The 16,863-nt window shown below is 44.1% G+C and overlaps 1 protein-coding gene across 1 annotated transcript in view; it reads right to left on the bottom strand.

Moving 5' to 3' along the window:
- The window catches only part of LOC117527642, a 53,700-nt gene that overhangs the window by 14,442 nt on the left and 22,395 nt on the right, over positions 1 to 16,863 (bottom strand). The window contains exons 6-8 of the mRNA XM_034190076.1: positions 11,792 to 11,960; positions 2,182 to 2,310; positions 1,963 to 2,098 (exon numbers count right to left, since the gene is read on the bottom strand). Of these exons, the coding sequence (XP_034045967.1) occupies positions 1,963 to 2,098; positions 2,182 to 2,310; positions 11,792 to 11,960 (434 nt within the window). The remainder of the gene's footprint in view (positions 1 to 1,962; positions 2,099 to 2,181; positions 2,311 to 11,791; positions 11,961 to 16,863) is intronic.

Here is a 16,863-nt window from a genome sequence, read left to right as displayed (position 1 = left end):
TTTAGCCAGTCCCAGGTTGACTTTTTGCAGGATAGTTTTGAATTTTTTATTCTCCTTTGATTTGGATGCTCTTTCATGTCCATTTTTCTTGTTTCTTCAATCTTATTTGCCAATTCCTCTTCTAGTTCCTGCTGTTCTCTGATCTGTGTGCACCTGTATATTGTCTTGTAGATGAGCTGATGAATGGCTCATTTGGGGGGGGAGTGAATGACTAATTTTTTCAGTGGGCAGTGAATGGCTCGTTTTTTTTTTTGGTGGGGTAGTGCCTGATTTCTTTTTGGTAGGGTCGTGTTTGACAAACTCTTTTCTTTGGTGTGAGAGGCTGGTGCTTTTTGTTGGATGTATGTTTTTTGAGGACAGTCATTTCTTGGTGGTGCAATGGGTTGTGTCAGAGGGCAAATGCCGTCTCTGATCATTTGCCCAACCTCCTGTTGCATCACTTGTACGAGGTCTGTTAGAAAAGTATCCGACCTTATTATTTTTTTCAAAAACAATATGGATTTGAATCACGTGTGATTACATCAGACATGCTTGAACCCTCGTGGGCATCGGTTACGTCATTCACCTGTGGGCAGTCTTTGAGTGAGGAGTGGCCCACCCTCTCATCGATTTTTTCATTGTTTAGGAATGGCTCAGAGACTGCTGCTTTGTTTGATCAAAATTTTTTCAAAACTGTAAGGCACAACTGAGTGGACACCATTCGATAAATTCAGCTGGTTTTCGGTAAAAATTTTAACGGCTGATGAGAGCTTTTGGTCTGGTAGTGTCGCCGTAAGGACGGCCACACGGTGCCTGACAGCGATCTGCGCTTCGATGGCGGCAGCGTCTTGCCGTTTCAAGTTGAAAACTTCCCACATTTCAGGCTCTGTTGACCCAGTAAGTCGTCAGAGAACAGAGAACATTTCAGAAGAAGTCGGCATGAGGAGTTTATTCGGCCATTCCATTGTTAACGGGACATTTTGTAATGAAAGAACGTGCGGGCAGAGTCGCATGTCGGGCCAGACCCGACCGCGGGGGGTCGCGACAGGAAAAACACCTCCGTTGGAAACCTTAACGGGCAGTTGGAACATGACCAAGCTGTTAAACATTTCTCTGTTACTCACTTGTTGAAAGCCATCAAAAGCCGCCTGAATTTTACAAATGGTTTTCAACACGGAGGTGTTTTTCCTGTTGCGGCGCACACAGATTGACGAGACGCACAAGGCGTGCGTTGCAAATCGCCGAGTTGTTTCCGTGACGACTCGGCGAATTTGCGCGCACGTCTTTCATTAAAAAATGTCCTTAAACAGTGGAATGCCGCATAAAGTCCTCATGCCGGCCTCTTCTGAATCTTCTCTGTTCTCTCACGACGTCCTGGGTGAATTAAGCCTTAAATTAGGATGTTTTCAGGTCGAAACAGGCCGACGACGGCGCCTGGAAGCGCTGCGCGACGTCCCGCTCCGTGGGAAGTCCTTACTGCGACAGAAACACCCCATAATCTCTTATCAGCCATTAAACTTTTCACCGAAAACCAGCTTAATTTCTCGAATAGTGTCCACTCAGATATTCCTCACAGGTCCAGAAAAAATTTTGATAAAGCAACGCGCGCCGCCTCGAGCAGCGTGTGAAACAAAGGAATTCAGCCGAGAGGGCGGGACCACATCTCACTCAAGGCCTGCCCACAGGGAAATGACGTCACCGACACGCGTGAAAAAACTCACGCATGCGCACGAGGGTTCAAGCATGATTGGTGTAATCGCACGTCATTCAAATCCATATAGTTTTTTAAAAAAATAAAAAGGTAGGATAGTTTTCTAATAGACCTTGTATTTCAGCATCCGAGAAATGTTTTTGTGCGATAAAGTTGTGTCTTTGGGTGGTGAGTTGCTTACTGGGATGTCTTTTTTACTTGGGCAGTGGTGGTGGAATATTCTTTGCCATTCTCCACGTGTGTGTGTGTGTGTGTGTGTTCAGGACGCGTACGTGGGCAGCGGCAGCTCTTGGATGTGGTCGATGCGGACCAGTTGTCGGATGCAGAACCTGCAGAGGTGCTGCAGGGATTTGACGCTGCTGAAGCGGGATACCGGATACAGGAGCTGCACCGGAGTTGGCGGCAGACCTGCAGGACAAATACATCAAACCAATTCCATTTTTAGCCCCGTCCCGTTTCTGAGGCCACAAATTAAAGGTAAGGATGATTACCCGGAACTCTGGACCGCAGGAAGTAGAGGAACTTTCCATTCTTGGAGTGCATGATGGCTCTCTCAATGAACTCCACCACAGAGTGACAGCGGTCCTCAAACTTAGGGTGACACCACAGACTGAAGGTTCCTGTGGAGAGACAATGACCAGAACCAAGTGGGTTCATCTGGGTTGGGAGGAGGAGGAGCCTAATTATACAGTTAACATTCTCAGGCTAAATCAGACATGATCATTCTGATTTGTTTCATCTTTGATTCTTTTTAGTGTCAACAGGTCAGTTTATTCAAGACAAACAAGATCGGATCTTAAAAACCAATTCTAGACTCAAGTTTCTCATAAGATCATGATGATGAGCTTTTATTGTCATTGTCATTACACAAGTGCAACAATGAAATTATGTTTACACTCCAATTACCCCAGACAAAATACAGCAATTCATCCATAATTATTACTAGTTGAATGTAATAATGGCACACATCAGAATTAAAGACAACACATACATATGACATTGTTTCTGTGCACTAAACTTGAAGCAGTCTGTTATCCAAATTGAGGCAAAGTGGGTGAAGGCTGCAGCAGGAGGGCCTGTGCCAGGTTGCAGGGAGGAAGCTAGGTTGAGGGGAGTGTTGAGACATGGGGGGGAGACATGCTTCATGTGCAGATGAGTTAAGTTTATGTCAGTTTCTGTCCGTGTGTGTGTAAAGTCTGACGATGCTAGGCAAGTGCAGGTGGGGGGGGGGGGGGTAGATAAGGCTGCCATGTTGATGTTAGGCGGCGAGATACAGAATTCCATTTACTGCACCTCTGACCATCTAGAGTCCAAATTTATGAAGAATATTCTCTGGTCCTCAGCAGCACATTCCTCTGCAATGCAGCGATATGCTCCAAGATGGTATCCATTTTGCGTTTGAGTCCAAGAGTTAACGCAGTCTGAGATCATTGCATTGCCCAACTCATTAATCATGACGGACAGATGATAGGACGAGATTTTGATAGCAGCCATCTTGCTAATATTCCTGTAGCTCAGCGCAGCACACAAACCAATCAGCGCCAAACCTCCCACCATAAAGGCAAATAGAAATAAATCCTCTATGTCTTCCACAGAGAGTGGCACAAAGCTCCCTTTCTCTCAGGCATCGAGAACATAGCCCATGGGGTAGGTTCCATCAGGGCATGCAGGGTCCCCCAACCCTGATTTCCTTGTCAAAAAAAATGGTGTGTATAGCGTTGAGAGACCAGTTGATCAATTCCATGGTTAATCCAAATCAAATCAGAAGAATTCACAGTCTGGTGATGCTGGGACTTTGAAGGTCGGAGCAGAAATAGAGAACAGAAAAAGAGGAGAGGAGATGGGAGGAATGCGACCATCCTTGCTGGAGTCCCAAGCTGATGAGAGCCTTCTGACATATAGGTCTTCTGACAAAATTGAGCTAAAAATTGAGAGAGAGACAGAGAGAGAGAGACACAGAGAGAGAGACAGAGAGAGAGACAGAGAGAGACAGAGAAACTATTTTCTGTTTCACTCCAGCATGAAGCTGTGACTGATGATGCATCAGACAAAACTCTTTGCAGTCACAACCAGAGAACCCTGTAACTCAGTGTCTTGGTGACTTCCCTCATATACCTTTTGCAACCGCACTATTCCACTGTGCTCCCAGTTATTCACACGTACTCCATCTTATTCAGACTGACTTTCATTCCCCTTCTCTCCAGAGCATATATCCACCTCTCCCTACTCTCACATCATCTGCAAACATCATTGTCCCGTCGCCTCGATGGAGAGACAAAGAAATGATGTCCATCTGTCATTGCATCTGTCCATCCATTAGTTCATCTGTCCAAAACTCTGTACTTCCTATACCTTTTCATAGATTTAGTTTACCAAATGTGCAGCAGGGATGCATCCTTTGAATGTCTAGGTCAAGTTTGATGATGAGCTTGAACAAAAGGTCATAGAACCGAAACTAATGTACATGTGTAATAAAGACTGCACTCTCAAATTCCCAAGGATTTCAGACAGGTTCAGTAAATTTGCTGTAAACATGTGTCCTTTAAAAGGTCTAGGTCAGCTTCAATGATGACTGACCTTGACCTCATTTTGAAGATCAAAGGGCCAAAAAACCCACAACACTGTACTTCCAATATCTTTCAAAGAAATAATACAGGTTTACTAAATTGGCAGTAAGGATACCTCTGTCTAGGTCCAGTTAGATGATGAATGACCTTCAGCTAGAGTTGAAGGTCACAGAGCCAAAAATTGTGTCCATGTGTAGCAGTATGGATGTGCTTAATGATCTTCAGCTGGTGGCTGGATTTCAGCCAATCGGTGTAGGGGAGCCTTCTCATAAAAGGGTGCAGAGAGTGCTCTTTTTCTGACTTGTAGAGGTTAACTGCAGGTGCTTGTTTGGTGTTTCCATTTCAGTGTTCCTGTGAAGGGAGGTAGGTGCCGGCCACAGTTGTGTGTGTGTTAAAGTATTTGCACCATTAAACTGCTTATGTGAATGGTTTCCTTAATAGAGATCTGGCGTAGTTGTCACCGGTTGTGCGGTGCTCGGCACGGGTGGTGCCGGGTGGTTGCTGGCTGTTGGACACTCCTCGGCTTGTGCTGTATTGGCTGAGACCGACGGAGTGGTATGTATGGGTGGCTTGGCGTCCTCCTCCAGACATTTGTGTGTCACTTATGTTTGTGCTGTTAAAGTTACAGGTTCATGATGGAAAGGACTGAGCTCTGCAGATGCCACTGCTTCTTGCCTGGAGTTGAGTCCGGTGCTCTGCCCTGATGTTTGCTGCTACCTGCCTGGATGTGTCGTCAACATGGAGAGCAGGCTCGTTTGGGACTCCGGTGAGGGCAGTCGCATCTCCTCCTCTCTCCTCTATTTCTGTGTTTCTCTATCTCTGCCCCAACCTTCAAAAGCCCCAACTTCACCAGACTGTGAATTCTTCAAACTATATTTGGAATAACAATGGAATTTATCAGCTGGTCTCCCAATGCTATTGACACCATCTTTTCAACAAGAAAATCAGGGCTGGGGGACCCTGCGTGCCCAGATGGAACCTATCCTGCGGGCTGTGTTCTCTATACCTAGGAGTAGTGGCGCGTCACGTGCTTGGCACCACACTCCGTAGAAGACGTTGAGGATTTATTCTTATTTGCTTTTATGGCAGGAGGGCTTTTGCTGCTTGGATTAGGCACTGCCCCGACCTACCAGAAAATTGGCAAGGTGGCTGCTACCAAAACCACAACCCCACACCTGTCTGTCATGATTAATGAGGTGGGCAAGGCGGTACAATCTCAGACTGCTTTAACTCTTGAACTTAAACACAAATTGGAAGTCATCTCGGAGCAAACATTTGCCCTGCAAAGGAATTGATGTTGGAGACCAGTGAATATTCACAATTGGATCTGGACGGTTAAAGAGAGGCTGTATTGGAACTCTGTGCTTCTCTGCTTAACCCAAATATGGCAGCCTTATCAGCTACTGAAAATGCCCCCATTTGCTTTCCTCCAGAAGGATTTCAACGGCCTTGGTGAAGCATCTGGCTCCCTCTTCATCTGCCCTTCCTTACAGGCCACTCCAGACATGACGCATACACAGACAGAGTGATATGAACTCATTTGCACACATGACGCACGTCACCCCCCCACCCCAGCCTCCGCTCTGCCACTCCCCCCCGCCGAGCTCAGCCGCACAGCGAAAATGCTGTTGCAGCCCCCACACACTCATTGTCTCAATTTGGATGACGGACTGTTTCAAAGCTTAGCGTACATAAACAAATCAAATGTATATGTGCGGTTGTTTTAATTCTGATGTGTGCCATTATTATGTTCAACTAGTAATAACTGTGGATTAATTGCTGCATTTTTGCTTGAGGTAATTGGGTGTGAAGATGAATTGCTCTTTTAGGGATCAAAGTTGTTTAAATCTTGATGCCTGCTCGCGGACTTGGTAGTGCGATGGTGCCCTCTGGTGTTCAGTGTGGGCACCTGCAGATGGGGAATGTCGATTTATGCTAAAACATGGACGCTCTGGGTTTTACAATTGCTGTTCTTGCTTTTATAATAAATTAGTTTCAATACTTTGTTTATTTTCTGTGAGTGAACCTCCTACTCTGCCTCGTTTGCAAAGAACCTGTGTGCCTAACATTGGACTTTACCTGAGAGAGTTCCCTGGGTGAAACTCCCAGGGTGGTGTCAGAAGTCCGACTTATGTTTATTCATGAATTTCTAAACGTCTCATGATTAAAAAGAATATCTCGTCTGCTTCGCCACACGTACAATGAACACTGACCTCTCCACAAAGTTCCAGGGATTTCATTTGTAACAACGATGCATCTCTTGAAGATCTAAGTCTAGTTTCTGCTCCAGTACTGTAGCCTTCATGTCCTTTTCACTCAAGCTTTCACATCTTTTCCAGCTTAATTCCTCTGTCTGGCCAATTGGTATAAGACCTTTTTCCATTCCATGCGCAGGTCACTATATGTTCTTTCCTTCACCTTTGCCACTTCTCTTTTTACCACACCTCCTTATACTCCTGTCTACTTTCATCAAGCTTTCTCCTTATACTTCCTTGAACATCATTCCAACACCAAGTCTCTCTCTCTCTCTCTTCCTCCCACTGTCCAGATGTCACACCCAACACCTTCAATGCTGTCTCTCTCACCATTAGTAGTTGTCCAGAATCACTTCACCACCACTCAGCACCTGTTTTCACCTCTTCCCTGAATTTCATTCATCTAACTCCCTCAGCTTTCACCATCTGATTCTTGCTTCAGTCCTTACACTCTTCCTCTCTTCTCTTATTTTCTTTTTTCACAAAATACTTCATTTACACCATTCATCCATTTTCTATACTAGCTTACTCCATCCAATTAAGGGTCGTGGGAGAGCTCAAACTGATCCCAGCAGTCATAGGGCCTGAGGCGAGGTATACCCTGGACAAGATGCCAGTCTGTTACAGGGTCACATATTCACCCGCACACACACCTACAGACAATTTTTAGGATTCAAGGATTCAAAGGAATTTTATTGTCATATGCACAGAATAACATGTTCCCTGCACAATGAAATATGTCTACTGCATTTAACCAATCCTAATTGCCAGTAGGAGCAGAAGTCGCCATTAGGCGCCCGGGGACCAGCTCCAGATGTACATCCCTGCCTTGGTCAGCAGCAGGGCTGAGTAAACCAACAACGACCCATAACAAACAACACACGCACAACACATAGGCTGTCCCGGTACATAAACATATATATGAAAAGCAAAACACAAGGGAAAAGGAGAAAAAAAACCCTCATAGCCGCTGCATTACACAGCGGCAATGAGGAAAAAAATCCCCATCAGCACAGAAAAACAATAATCACACAGACAAAAACAAGGACACAGGACGACAACCGAGAAAAGGTCCAGTTTATCAGAACATTCCGGAGGCAGCCTGTTTGGCGCCGTCAACGGCCTTGTCCGACAATCCTGGAGGGGGGAGGGGCAGCCCTGAGCAGTCCTAAGCAGTCCTGAGCAGTCAACGTCAGAGCTGGAGAAGCTGAGGGGAGGGGGGAAGACCAGGGAGTGAGGCGTAAGTGTTGATCTTCTGAGGAGGTTTTATCACAGCGACCTTGAAGTGCAGCTGTATTTGGGGAAGCCAAATGAATAGCCAGATTAGCAGACGCCTGAAAGATTCCACAGTTCAATCAATCAATCAATCAATCAATCAATTTTATTTATATAGCGCCAAATCACAACAAACAGTTGCCCCAAGGCGCTTTATATTGTAAGGCAAGGCCATACAATAATTACGGAAAAACCCCAACGGTCAAACGACCCCCTGTGAGCAAGCACTTGGCAACAGTGGGAAGGAAAAACTCCCTTTTAACAGGAAGAAACCTCCAGCAGAACCAGGCTCAGGGAGGGGCAGTCTTCTGCTGGGACTGGTTGGGGTTGAGGGAGAGAACCAGGAAAAACACATGCTGTGGAGGGGAGCAGAGATCAATCACTAATGATTAAATGCAGAGTGGTGCATACAGAGCAAAAAGAGAAAGAAACACTCAGTGCATCATGGGAACCCCCCAGCAGTCTAAGTCTATAGCAGCATAACTAAGGGATGGTTCAGGGTCACCTGATCCAGACCCAACTATAAGATTTAGCAAAAAGGAAAGTTTTAAGCCTAATCTTAAAAGTAGACAGGGTGTCTGTCTCCCTGATCTGAATTGGGAGCTGGTTTCACAGGAGAGGAGCCTGAAAGCTGAAGGCTCTGCCTCCCATTCTACTCTTACAAACCCTAGGAACTACAAGTAAGCCTGCAGTCAGAGCGAAGCACTCTATTGGAGTGATATGGTACTATGAGGTCCCTAAGATAAAATGGGACCTGATTATTCAAAACCTTATAAGTAAGAAGAAGAATTTTAAATTCTATTCTAGAATTAACAGGAAGCCAATGAAGAGAGGCCAATATGGGTGAGATATGCTCTCTCCTTCTAGTCCCCGTCAGTACTCTAGCTGCAGCATTTTGAATTAACTGAAGGCTTTTTAGGGAACTTTTAGGACAACCTGATAATAATGAATTACAATAGTCCAGCCTAGAGGAAATAAATGCATGAATTAGTTTTTCAGCATCACTCTGAGACAAGACCTTTCTAATTTTAGAGACATTGCGCAAATGCAAAAAAGCAGTCCTACATATTTGTTTAATATGCGCATTGAATGACATATCCTGATCAAAAATGACTCCAAGATTTCTCACAGTATTACTAGAGGTCAGGGTAATGCCATCCAGAGTAAGGATCTGGTTAGACACCATGTTTCTAAGATTTGTGGGGCCAAGTACAATAACTTCAGTTTTATCTGAGTTTAAAAGCAGGAAATTAGAGGTCATCCATGTCTTTATGTCTGTAAGACAATCCTGCAGTTTAGCTAATTGGTGTGTGTCCTCTGGCTTCATGGATAGATAAAGCTGGGTATCATCTGCGTAACAATGAAAATTTAAGCAATGCCGTCTAATAATACTGCCTAAGGGAAACATGTATAAAGTGAATAAAATTGGTCCTAGCACAGAACCTTGTGGAACTCCATAATTAACCTTAGTCTGTGTAGAAGATTCCCCATTTACATGAACAAATTGTAATCTATTAGATAAATATGATTCAAACCACCGCAGCAGAGTGCCTTTAATACCTATGGCATGCTCTAATCTCTGTAATAAAATTTTATGGTCAACAGTATCAAAAGCAGCACTGAGGTCTAACAGAAAAAGCACAGAAATGAGTTCACTGTCTGAGGCCATAAGAAGATCATTTGTAACCTTCACTAATGCTGTTTCTGTACTATGATGAATTCTAAAACCTGACTGAAACTCTTCAAATAGACCATTCCTCTGCAGATGATCAGTTAGCTGTTTTACAACTACCCTTTCAAGAATTTTTGAGAGAAAAAGAAGGTTGGAGATTGGCCTATAATTAGCTAAGACAGCTGGGTCAAGTGATGGCTTTTTAAGTAATGGTTTAATTACTGCCACCTTAAAAGCCTGTGGTACATAGCCAACTAATAAAGATAGATTGATCATATTTAAGATCGAAGCATTAATTAATGGTAGGGCTTCCTTGAGCAGCCTGGTAGGAATGGGGTCTAATAGACATGTTGATGGTTTGGAGGAAGTAACTAATGAAAATAACTCAGACAGAACAATCGGAGAGAAAGAGTCTAACCAAATGCCGGCATCACTGAAAGCAGCCAAAGATAACGATACGTCTTTGGGATGGTTATGAGTAATTTTTTCTCTAATAGTTAAAATTTTATTAGCAAAGAAAGTCATGAAGTCATTACTAGTTAAAGTTAAAGGAATACTCGGCTCAATAGAGCTCTGACTCTTTGTCAGCCTGGCTACAGTGCTGAAAAGAAACCTGGGGTTGTTCTTATTTTCTTCAATTAGTGATGAGTAGTAAGATGTCCTAGAAATGTGAACGGGTTGGCGGTGTACACGGGGCTTCTGTTTAGGACTACACTTCCTCCTCACAGTCACCCAGTCGGCCTGCTTTCCCAGCTGCTCGGGATCTGCCAGAGGGGAACTAACGGCGGCTAAGCTACCTTGGTCCGCACTAACTACAGGGACCTGGCTAGCTGTAGGATTTTCCAAGATGCGGAGCCGAGTCTCCAATTCGCCCAGCCTGGCCTCCAAAGCTACGAATAAGCTACACTTATTACAAGTACCATTACTGCTAAAGGAGGCCGAGGAATAACTAAACATTTCACACCCAGAGCAGAAAAGTGCGGGAGAGACAGGAGAAGCCGCCATGCTAAACCGGCTAAGAGCTAGTAGCTGTGCTAAGCTAGCGGATTCCTAAAACACACGAAGTGAATAATGTGTAAATAATTTAGAGGTGATTCAGCAGAGGGATTGCTTTGTTAAGGCACATGAAGATTACACTGTGAAACAAATCATTATCTAGTTAACTAGATCAATCTAACTGCGCAGATTAAACAGCTAACAGATACAGCAAAACACCGCTGTGCTCCGGAACAGGAAGTGATACAATACCGCAGTGAGAGCCAACCACCACAGTTCTGAGAACAGAGTGGCTCTCAATGCATCTGAATGTAGAATGTGGTCTTCACAGACGGTCAGAGCGGGTTTCCAGGGCTGCAATTCTATTCGAGATATTTTCCAACGTGCGGTTAACCCCCGCCGACTGCGCAGCCACTGCCTTCCCAATCGAATCAATCATGTAGGGCAGCCTGGAAGGACCAATCAAAGCTGCTTCCACTTTCTTGATTTTCCGGTAAACCAGCATAGTGCCCGCTCCACACATCAGAAAGCCGGTCACCACCAAGCCGAATATGTACACATCTTCGACGTCCTCCACAGAAAGCATGTAAAGGCACATGACCTGCCATCTCCTCCACGAGTCCATCACGTAACCCATCACATGCGTCCCGGCAGGACAAGTCGGGTCCTCCGCCCCCGAATGTCTTGTAGAAAAAATAGTGTCAATTGCGTTCAGAGACCACTTTAACAGATCCATTTTTGTCGTTCCAGAAGAGCAGACAACATGCCACAGAAGCAGGAAAGATAAGGAGGGAGGGAGAAGAGAAAAGTGCGTCCGTCTTGGCCGAGTGCAAGCTGGCAAAAAAAAAAAAAAGTTCCAAATCACCTAATCTGCATGTCTTACAACACGGGAGAAAGCCAGAGCACCTGGAGGGAAACCATGTAAACACGGGAAGAACATGCAAACTCCACACAGAAAGGACACAGGTGGGAAGGGATCCCATGACCTTCTTGCTGTGAGGCAACACTGCTAATCGCCAAGCCACCGTGCTGCTTCATTTACATCATTTGCACATTAAATGTCCAATTTCAGATAAATCTTCTGTCAAGTCACTTCATGTCCCTGAACATCAGTGACCTGTGACTTTAAAACCACAGTACACATCATAAAGCTCCACAAAAACCAGTTTCTTGTTTTTTTTTTTGTTATTGTTTTTTTTCCTCATGTTGCTGACAGTTGTGGTTTGTTCTGCTTAACCACATTTTTCCTGTAGTCCTTTACTCCAAAGACAATTACTCAATGAACATCAGGTTTTGCTGGCGGTCTGTTTTGATTTGGTGAAGAACTGTGTGGTACCTCTGTAGTGCTCCATACGGGTGTGATGCGTGACTCCCTGAGACCTGAAGCTCAGGCTCAGGATGTATCGGGGATCAGAGCTGTCGCGAACCAGGAAGGATCCATCGGGTTTCCCCTTCAGCTTCATCTCTGCGTCCTCCCAGTTCATCGGACCCCAATACCAGCCACACTGCACACACAGCCACATTACAGACATCAACAGCTTCAAACTCTACAAAGCTCCTGTCACCAAACACTATGTCAAATAGTCAACTTTATGCCACAGAAAATTGTTTTAAAATAGTAGTTAAACCAAAAGATAAATTAATTTTAGTCTGATGTGGAATATTCCAGAAACTGAGGTAATTACTTGTAATAATTGGGGGTTAATTGAGGAATCTTTGACATTATTTAAATGTCAAAACAGTGGAACCAGAGCCTTGCGGTTTTGCAGGCGAGAGAACGCAGCTACTCTGGTTAGCTGTGTAGGCTAACACTTACCGACACGCCATCACACATTTGCCTCGTCTTCCCTTCTCCACTGAGAACTGAAAAAACTGCACTTTTTGCAACTGCTTTGCTGATTGCAGCCAAAAACAAAACAGTACACCATTTTTCCCGTGTGAAGTTATACTGTGTATATATTACACAACGGGACCAGCTGAACCCATAACTGGGCAAATCCCACGATATCATGCAGGGTTCAAACGAGACTGTGCTGTCCAATTCAAATTTATGATACCACAATTTTCCCATTAAATTCAACTTCAGTCATTAGCTATCAGTGAACTTTATCATCTTACTGCAAAATAAATGTCTTTTAGTGTTGAGAACGTGTCACACCAAAGTATTGAAGTTTGCACTGAAGCAATTAAACACTTCAACTGTATGAAAGAACAGCTATGATACATACTTTATCAGAAAAAGGTCACATACTGTCAGATGCATCAGTATTTTCACAGCTTCTGTGCACCACAACAACCAAAATGAAAAACAATCCAGATGTTGTTGTAGTGTTGACTTTCAGCTTGAATTCAATAATATCCCAATAAAGTATCTTCCAGAGTACAAGTCGCACCTATTTTATGTATTATCAAGTCTTTAATTTGGGATTTTTGCACCTTGTTGTAGTGCACTTTTTATTTTTGGCATTTATTCTTTTATTATTGGAGTTTATTTTGTTTCATGTTTTGAAAAAAACTACTATAAACAGTAGGAAAAAACAAACAAAAAAACCACTCTGCATCTTTTTTCAAAGTGTACCACTCTGTTTTTGTTGTCACTTTAAACCCGCCCCCTTAGATCCCTTTTAAATTGGCAAGATATTAACTTCCAGAGAGCTGTCATGATGTCACTGCAACACCTGTTCAGGCAAATGAGAGTATTATTTTTTATTCACTCAAAATGCATCACAATACAGACAGCAGATTGGACAGACGCTTGGTTTTATCGCCATGCATTATAAGCTAGCTGTTAGCCGTTTGTTGTCGTCATGGAAACACGTCATGAGGAGCATGTCTTTATCCCCCACTGAAAACACTGGGAAGAAGTATTTGTGTACTCAATCAGTGCTTTTCTGACAGAAAAAGAACAAACATGATATGGACATGGGGCCTTAGGTCAGAGTTTATCTTTTGTGAAGGGCCTCGGAGCGACTTATGCTGCAATACATAAATCCAACTAAACAAATTACAAAGTTTAATATGATGTCTAAAGACGTTTTGATGTTATAGAAAAGGTCACATTGCCAAGAGAAATAATAAATACGTAAACTGCAAAAACTTGACAAGTGGACAAATCAACAACTTGGTCTCAACAAGAAACACCACCAAAAGGCCTGGAAGAGCACAGGAGATGGCTAAAATGACTAATGGAAAAGGTGGGGGGAACTTTCCTCCAACATCAAGCCAACTCTAGAACAATCCAGAGGAGGTCAACCTATGATTGTTAAAGTCTACAATCAAGAGGAGCCTTCATGGATGAAAATAGAAAGTTTAAGAGAAGATGCAAACCACTGGAAACACTCAAGAACAGGAAGACCAGATCAAACTTCACCAGAAAACATATTTAAGAAAAAAAAAGGAAGGAAGAAAGAAGAACCCTGCCCAGTTCTGGAATAAGAGTCTCTGGGCTTATGAAAGTAAAGATTAACTTGCAGCCGAATGATGTGAAGAGATGAGTCTGGAGAAGTTGACCTAACGTCCACCATATCTTCTCTCAAGCATGGTGAAGGCCATCTTATGTTCATGCACAGCTCCTGGTGGAACTGGATCACTGGTGTTTACTGACCATGTGCACCATGAATTCTTAAGTGTATAAGGCCAAAGTGTCTGCTCAGAACTGAAGCTGAAGTTGAATTTGGATCACGTATAGACACTTTTATGAAATTTTACGTCTATTTTCAGGTAAAACGGGTAAACGTTTTGTTGTAACTGAAAAATGTGTTTTTATGAGCTCCTGCAAATTTTCCAAAGACCAGGCAGTGGACCAAACAGCTCATCCCATACTTCTGTATCCTCAGCCAAGTTCTCCAACTGTTCCCAGGGGATCCCGAGGATTTCCCAAGCCAGCTGGGAAATATATTCCCTCTAGCATGTTCTGGTTCTTTCTCCAGAAATACGAGGTCTTTTTATTTTTTTCAAAATCCTGATGGATCTGAATCACGTGTGCTTGCATGAGCCAACCTTGAACCTTCGTGCGCATGTGTGATTTTTTTCACGCCTGTCGGTTGCGTCATTTGCTTGTAAGCAGCCTTTGTGTTAGGATGGGTGGAGTCTCTCGTTTTTTCTTTGCAAGGAAATGGCGGAACGACTGGAGCAGCGCGACTGCATCAAATTTTGCCAGAAACTGGGCGACAGCCAGGTGGAAACCATTCGGATTATTCAGACGGCTTTCGGTGACGATGCTATGGGCATCACACAGATTAAGGAGCAGTACAACCGGTTTAAAGACGGCCGCACAACAGTGGAGAGCGAGCCGCGCTCCAGGCGGCCATCAACATGCTGAAATGACCAGATCATTCCAAAGTGAACGCTGTGATGATGTGGGGCCGTCGTGCGACTATCCGAGAAATTCCGGAAGAGGTGGACATCAGCACTTTTTCGGCACATTCCACTGTGACATAAGATTTGGCCATGAAAAGAGTTGCAGCGAAATTCATCGGCACGAAGCTGATGGCAGAGCAAAAGCGCCACCGTGTTGAAGCCTCACAGGACATGTTGTGACATGCCCACCTCGTCCAAAATTTCTCGGATAGTCACAAGACTGAAAAGCCACCGAAAGCAGTCTGAATCTTCCGAATGGTGCAAGAGGTGGGCATGTCACAACATGTCCTGTGAGGCTTCAACACGGTGGCGCTTTTGCTCTGCCATCAGCTTCGTGCCGATGAATTTCGCTGCAACTCTTTTCATGGCAAAATCTTCTGTCACAGTGGAATGTGCCAAAAAACTGCTGATGTCCACCTCTTCCACAATTTCTCGGATAGTCACACGACGGTCCCACATCACCACAGCGTTCACTTTGGAAATGATCTGCTTATTTCAGCGTGTTGATGCGGACCGGAGCGCGGCTCTCTCCACCGTTGTGCGGACGTCTTTAAACCAGTTGTACCGCTCCTTAATCTGTGTGATGCCCAGAGGATCGTCACCGAAAGCCGTCTGAATAATCCGAATGGTTTCCACCTGGTTGTCGCCCAGTTTCTGGCAAAATTTGATGCAGTCGCGCTGCTCCAGTCGTTCCGCCATTTCCTTGCAAAGAAAAAACGACGAGAGACTCCACCCATCCTCACACAAAGGCTGCTTACAAGCAAATGACGCAACCGACAGGTGTGAAAAATATCACGCATGCACACGAAGGTTCAAGGTTGGCTCATGCAAGCACACGTGATTCAAATCCATCAGGTGTTTGAAAAAAATAAAAAGGTCGGATACTTTTCTAACAGACCTCGTATTATTCATAATTTCCTTTTAATATTGACAAACGATGCCATCCTAAATACAATTTCAGAAGTATTCCAGTGACTGGAGTAGGAGACGTAGGAGTAGTCTTCTTTGCAACCAACTTCATCCTTTTCTCTTCTACAACACATTTTCGTAAGATTTCATCAGAATATAACTCCACTGATCACATTCCCAACTGTTTTTTGATTATTTGGCTGTTTATCAACATACTGATGAAAAGAATGTTTGAAATCTGATTTTCAGATTTACAGCGTCAAGAAATGACACAACGAAACTGTTTGAAATAATCTCTGTAGATCGTCTGTAGATGAGGTCTTCTGAGTTTTACAGAAACATTTCTGAAATTAAGTGTTTGCTACCCTTATAGGCCAGGATGGTCCCTCTCAGAATACACAGGGGTCCTTTTGATTCTCTCACAATGTTGTAGACAGATGGTAATTTTGAAATATGTTGTGTCTGCCACAGCAAAGCATCCATGTGCTTTAGAAAATGGACATACCGAAGAGCAAGAAAACATAGTATTTACATTCTAAAGAATGGCATCTGTGCAACATAGATGGACACATGACAGTGAAAAAGGTCCGTAGAGGCAGACGAGCTGGGTCCATAGTTAAGCTAAGGCAGCAGATGTAAGCGCTCCTGTGCATACATCTGGCTAACGTATGCTCCCCAAAAAACAAGATGGATGAACTGCTGCTCCTCAGTACAGTAAATAAGGTCTTCTGCAGACCTACTGCCCTGCGCTTCACTTGAAACATGGCACAGTGAGTACATTCAGACACCATGTTACACCTGGAAGGCTTTCAACTGTTTTGCGTGGACGTTATTCACGGGGAAACCAGGGGAGGCAGAACCTGCTTCTCCATGAAGGGAAGGCTGGTGTCCAGACATCACAGTGTTAGAGATTGTTTGATTCACGGAGGGAGTTCTGCTTGGTGTTTATGTTCCACCTCAGGTCCACGACAGGGACCTAAGGTGGAACCAGGTAACCAACGTAACCAACATGGCCACGTAACCAACATTAAACAGAAGCATCGGGACGTTAACAAACCAAAGCTCAGTCACAAACAGCAAATCATCTTCATGTAATCTGCTACATTCTGGTCACTAACTCCAGTGGTGTTTTGCTGCTTC

Source organism: Thalassophryne amazonica, chromosome 16 (assembly GCF_902500255.1).
Source record: "Thalassophryne amazonica chromosome 16, fThaAma1.1, whole genome shotgun sequence".
NCBI classification, from domain to species: Eukaryota; Metazoa; Chordata; class Actinopteri; order Batrachoidiformes; family Batrachoididae; genus Thalassophryne; species Thalassophryne amazonica.
Note: the sequence above shows the minus strand (reverse complement) of the source record. Positions and strands in the feature narration are given on the sequence as shown.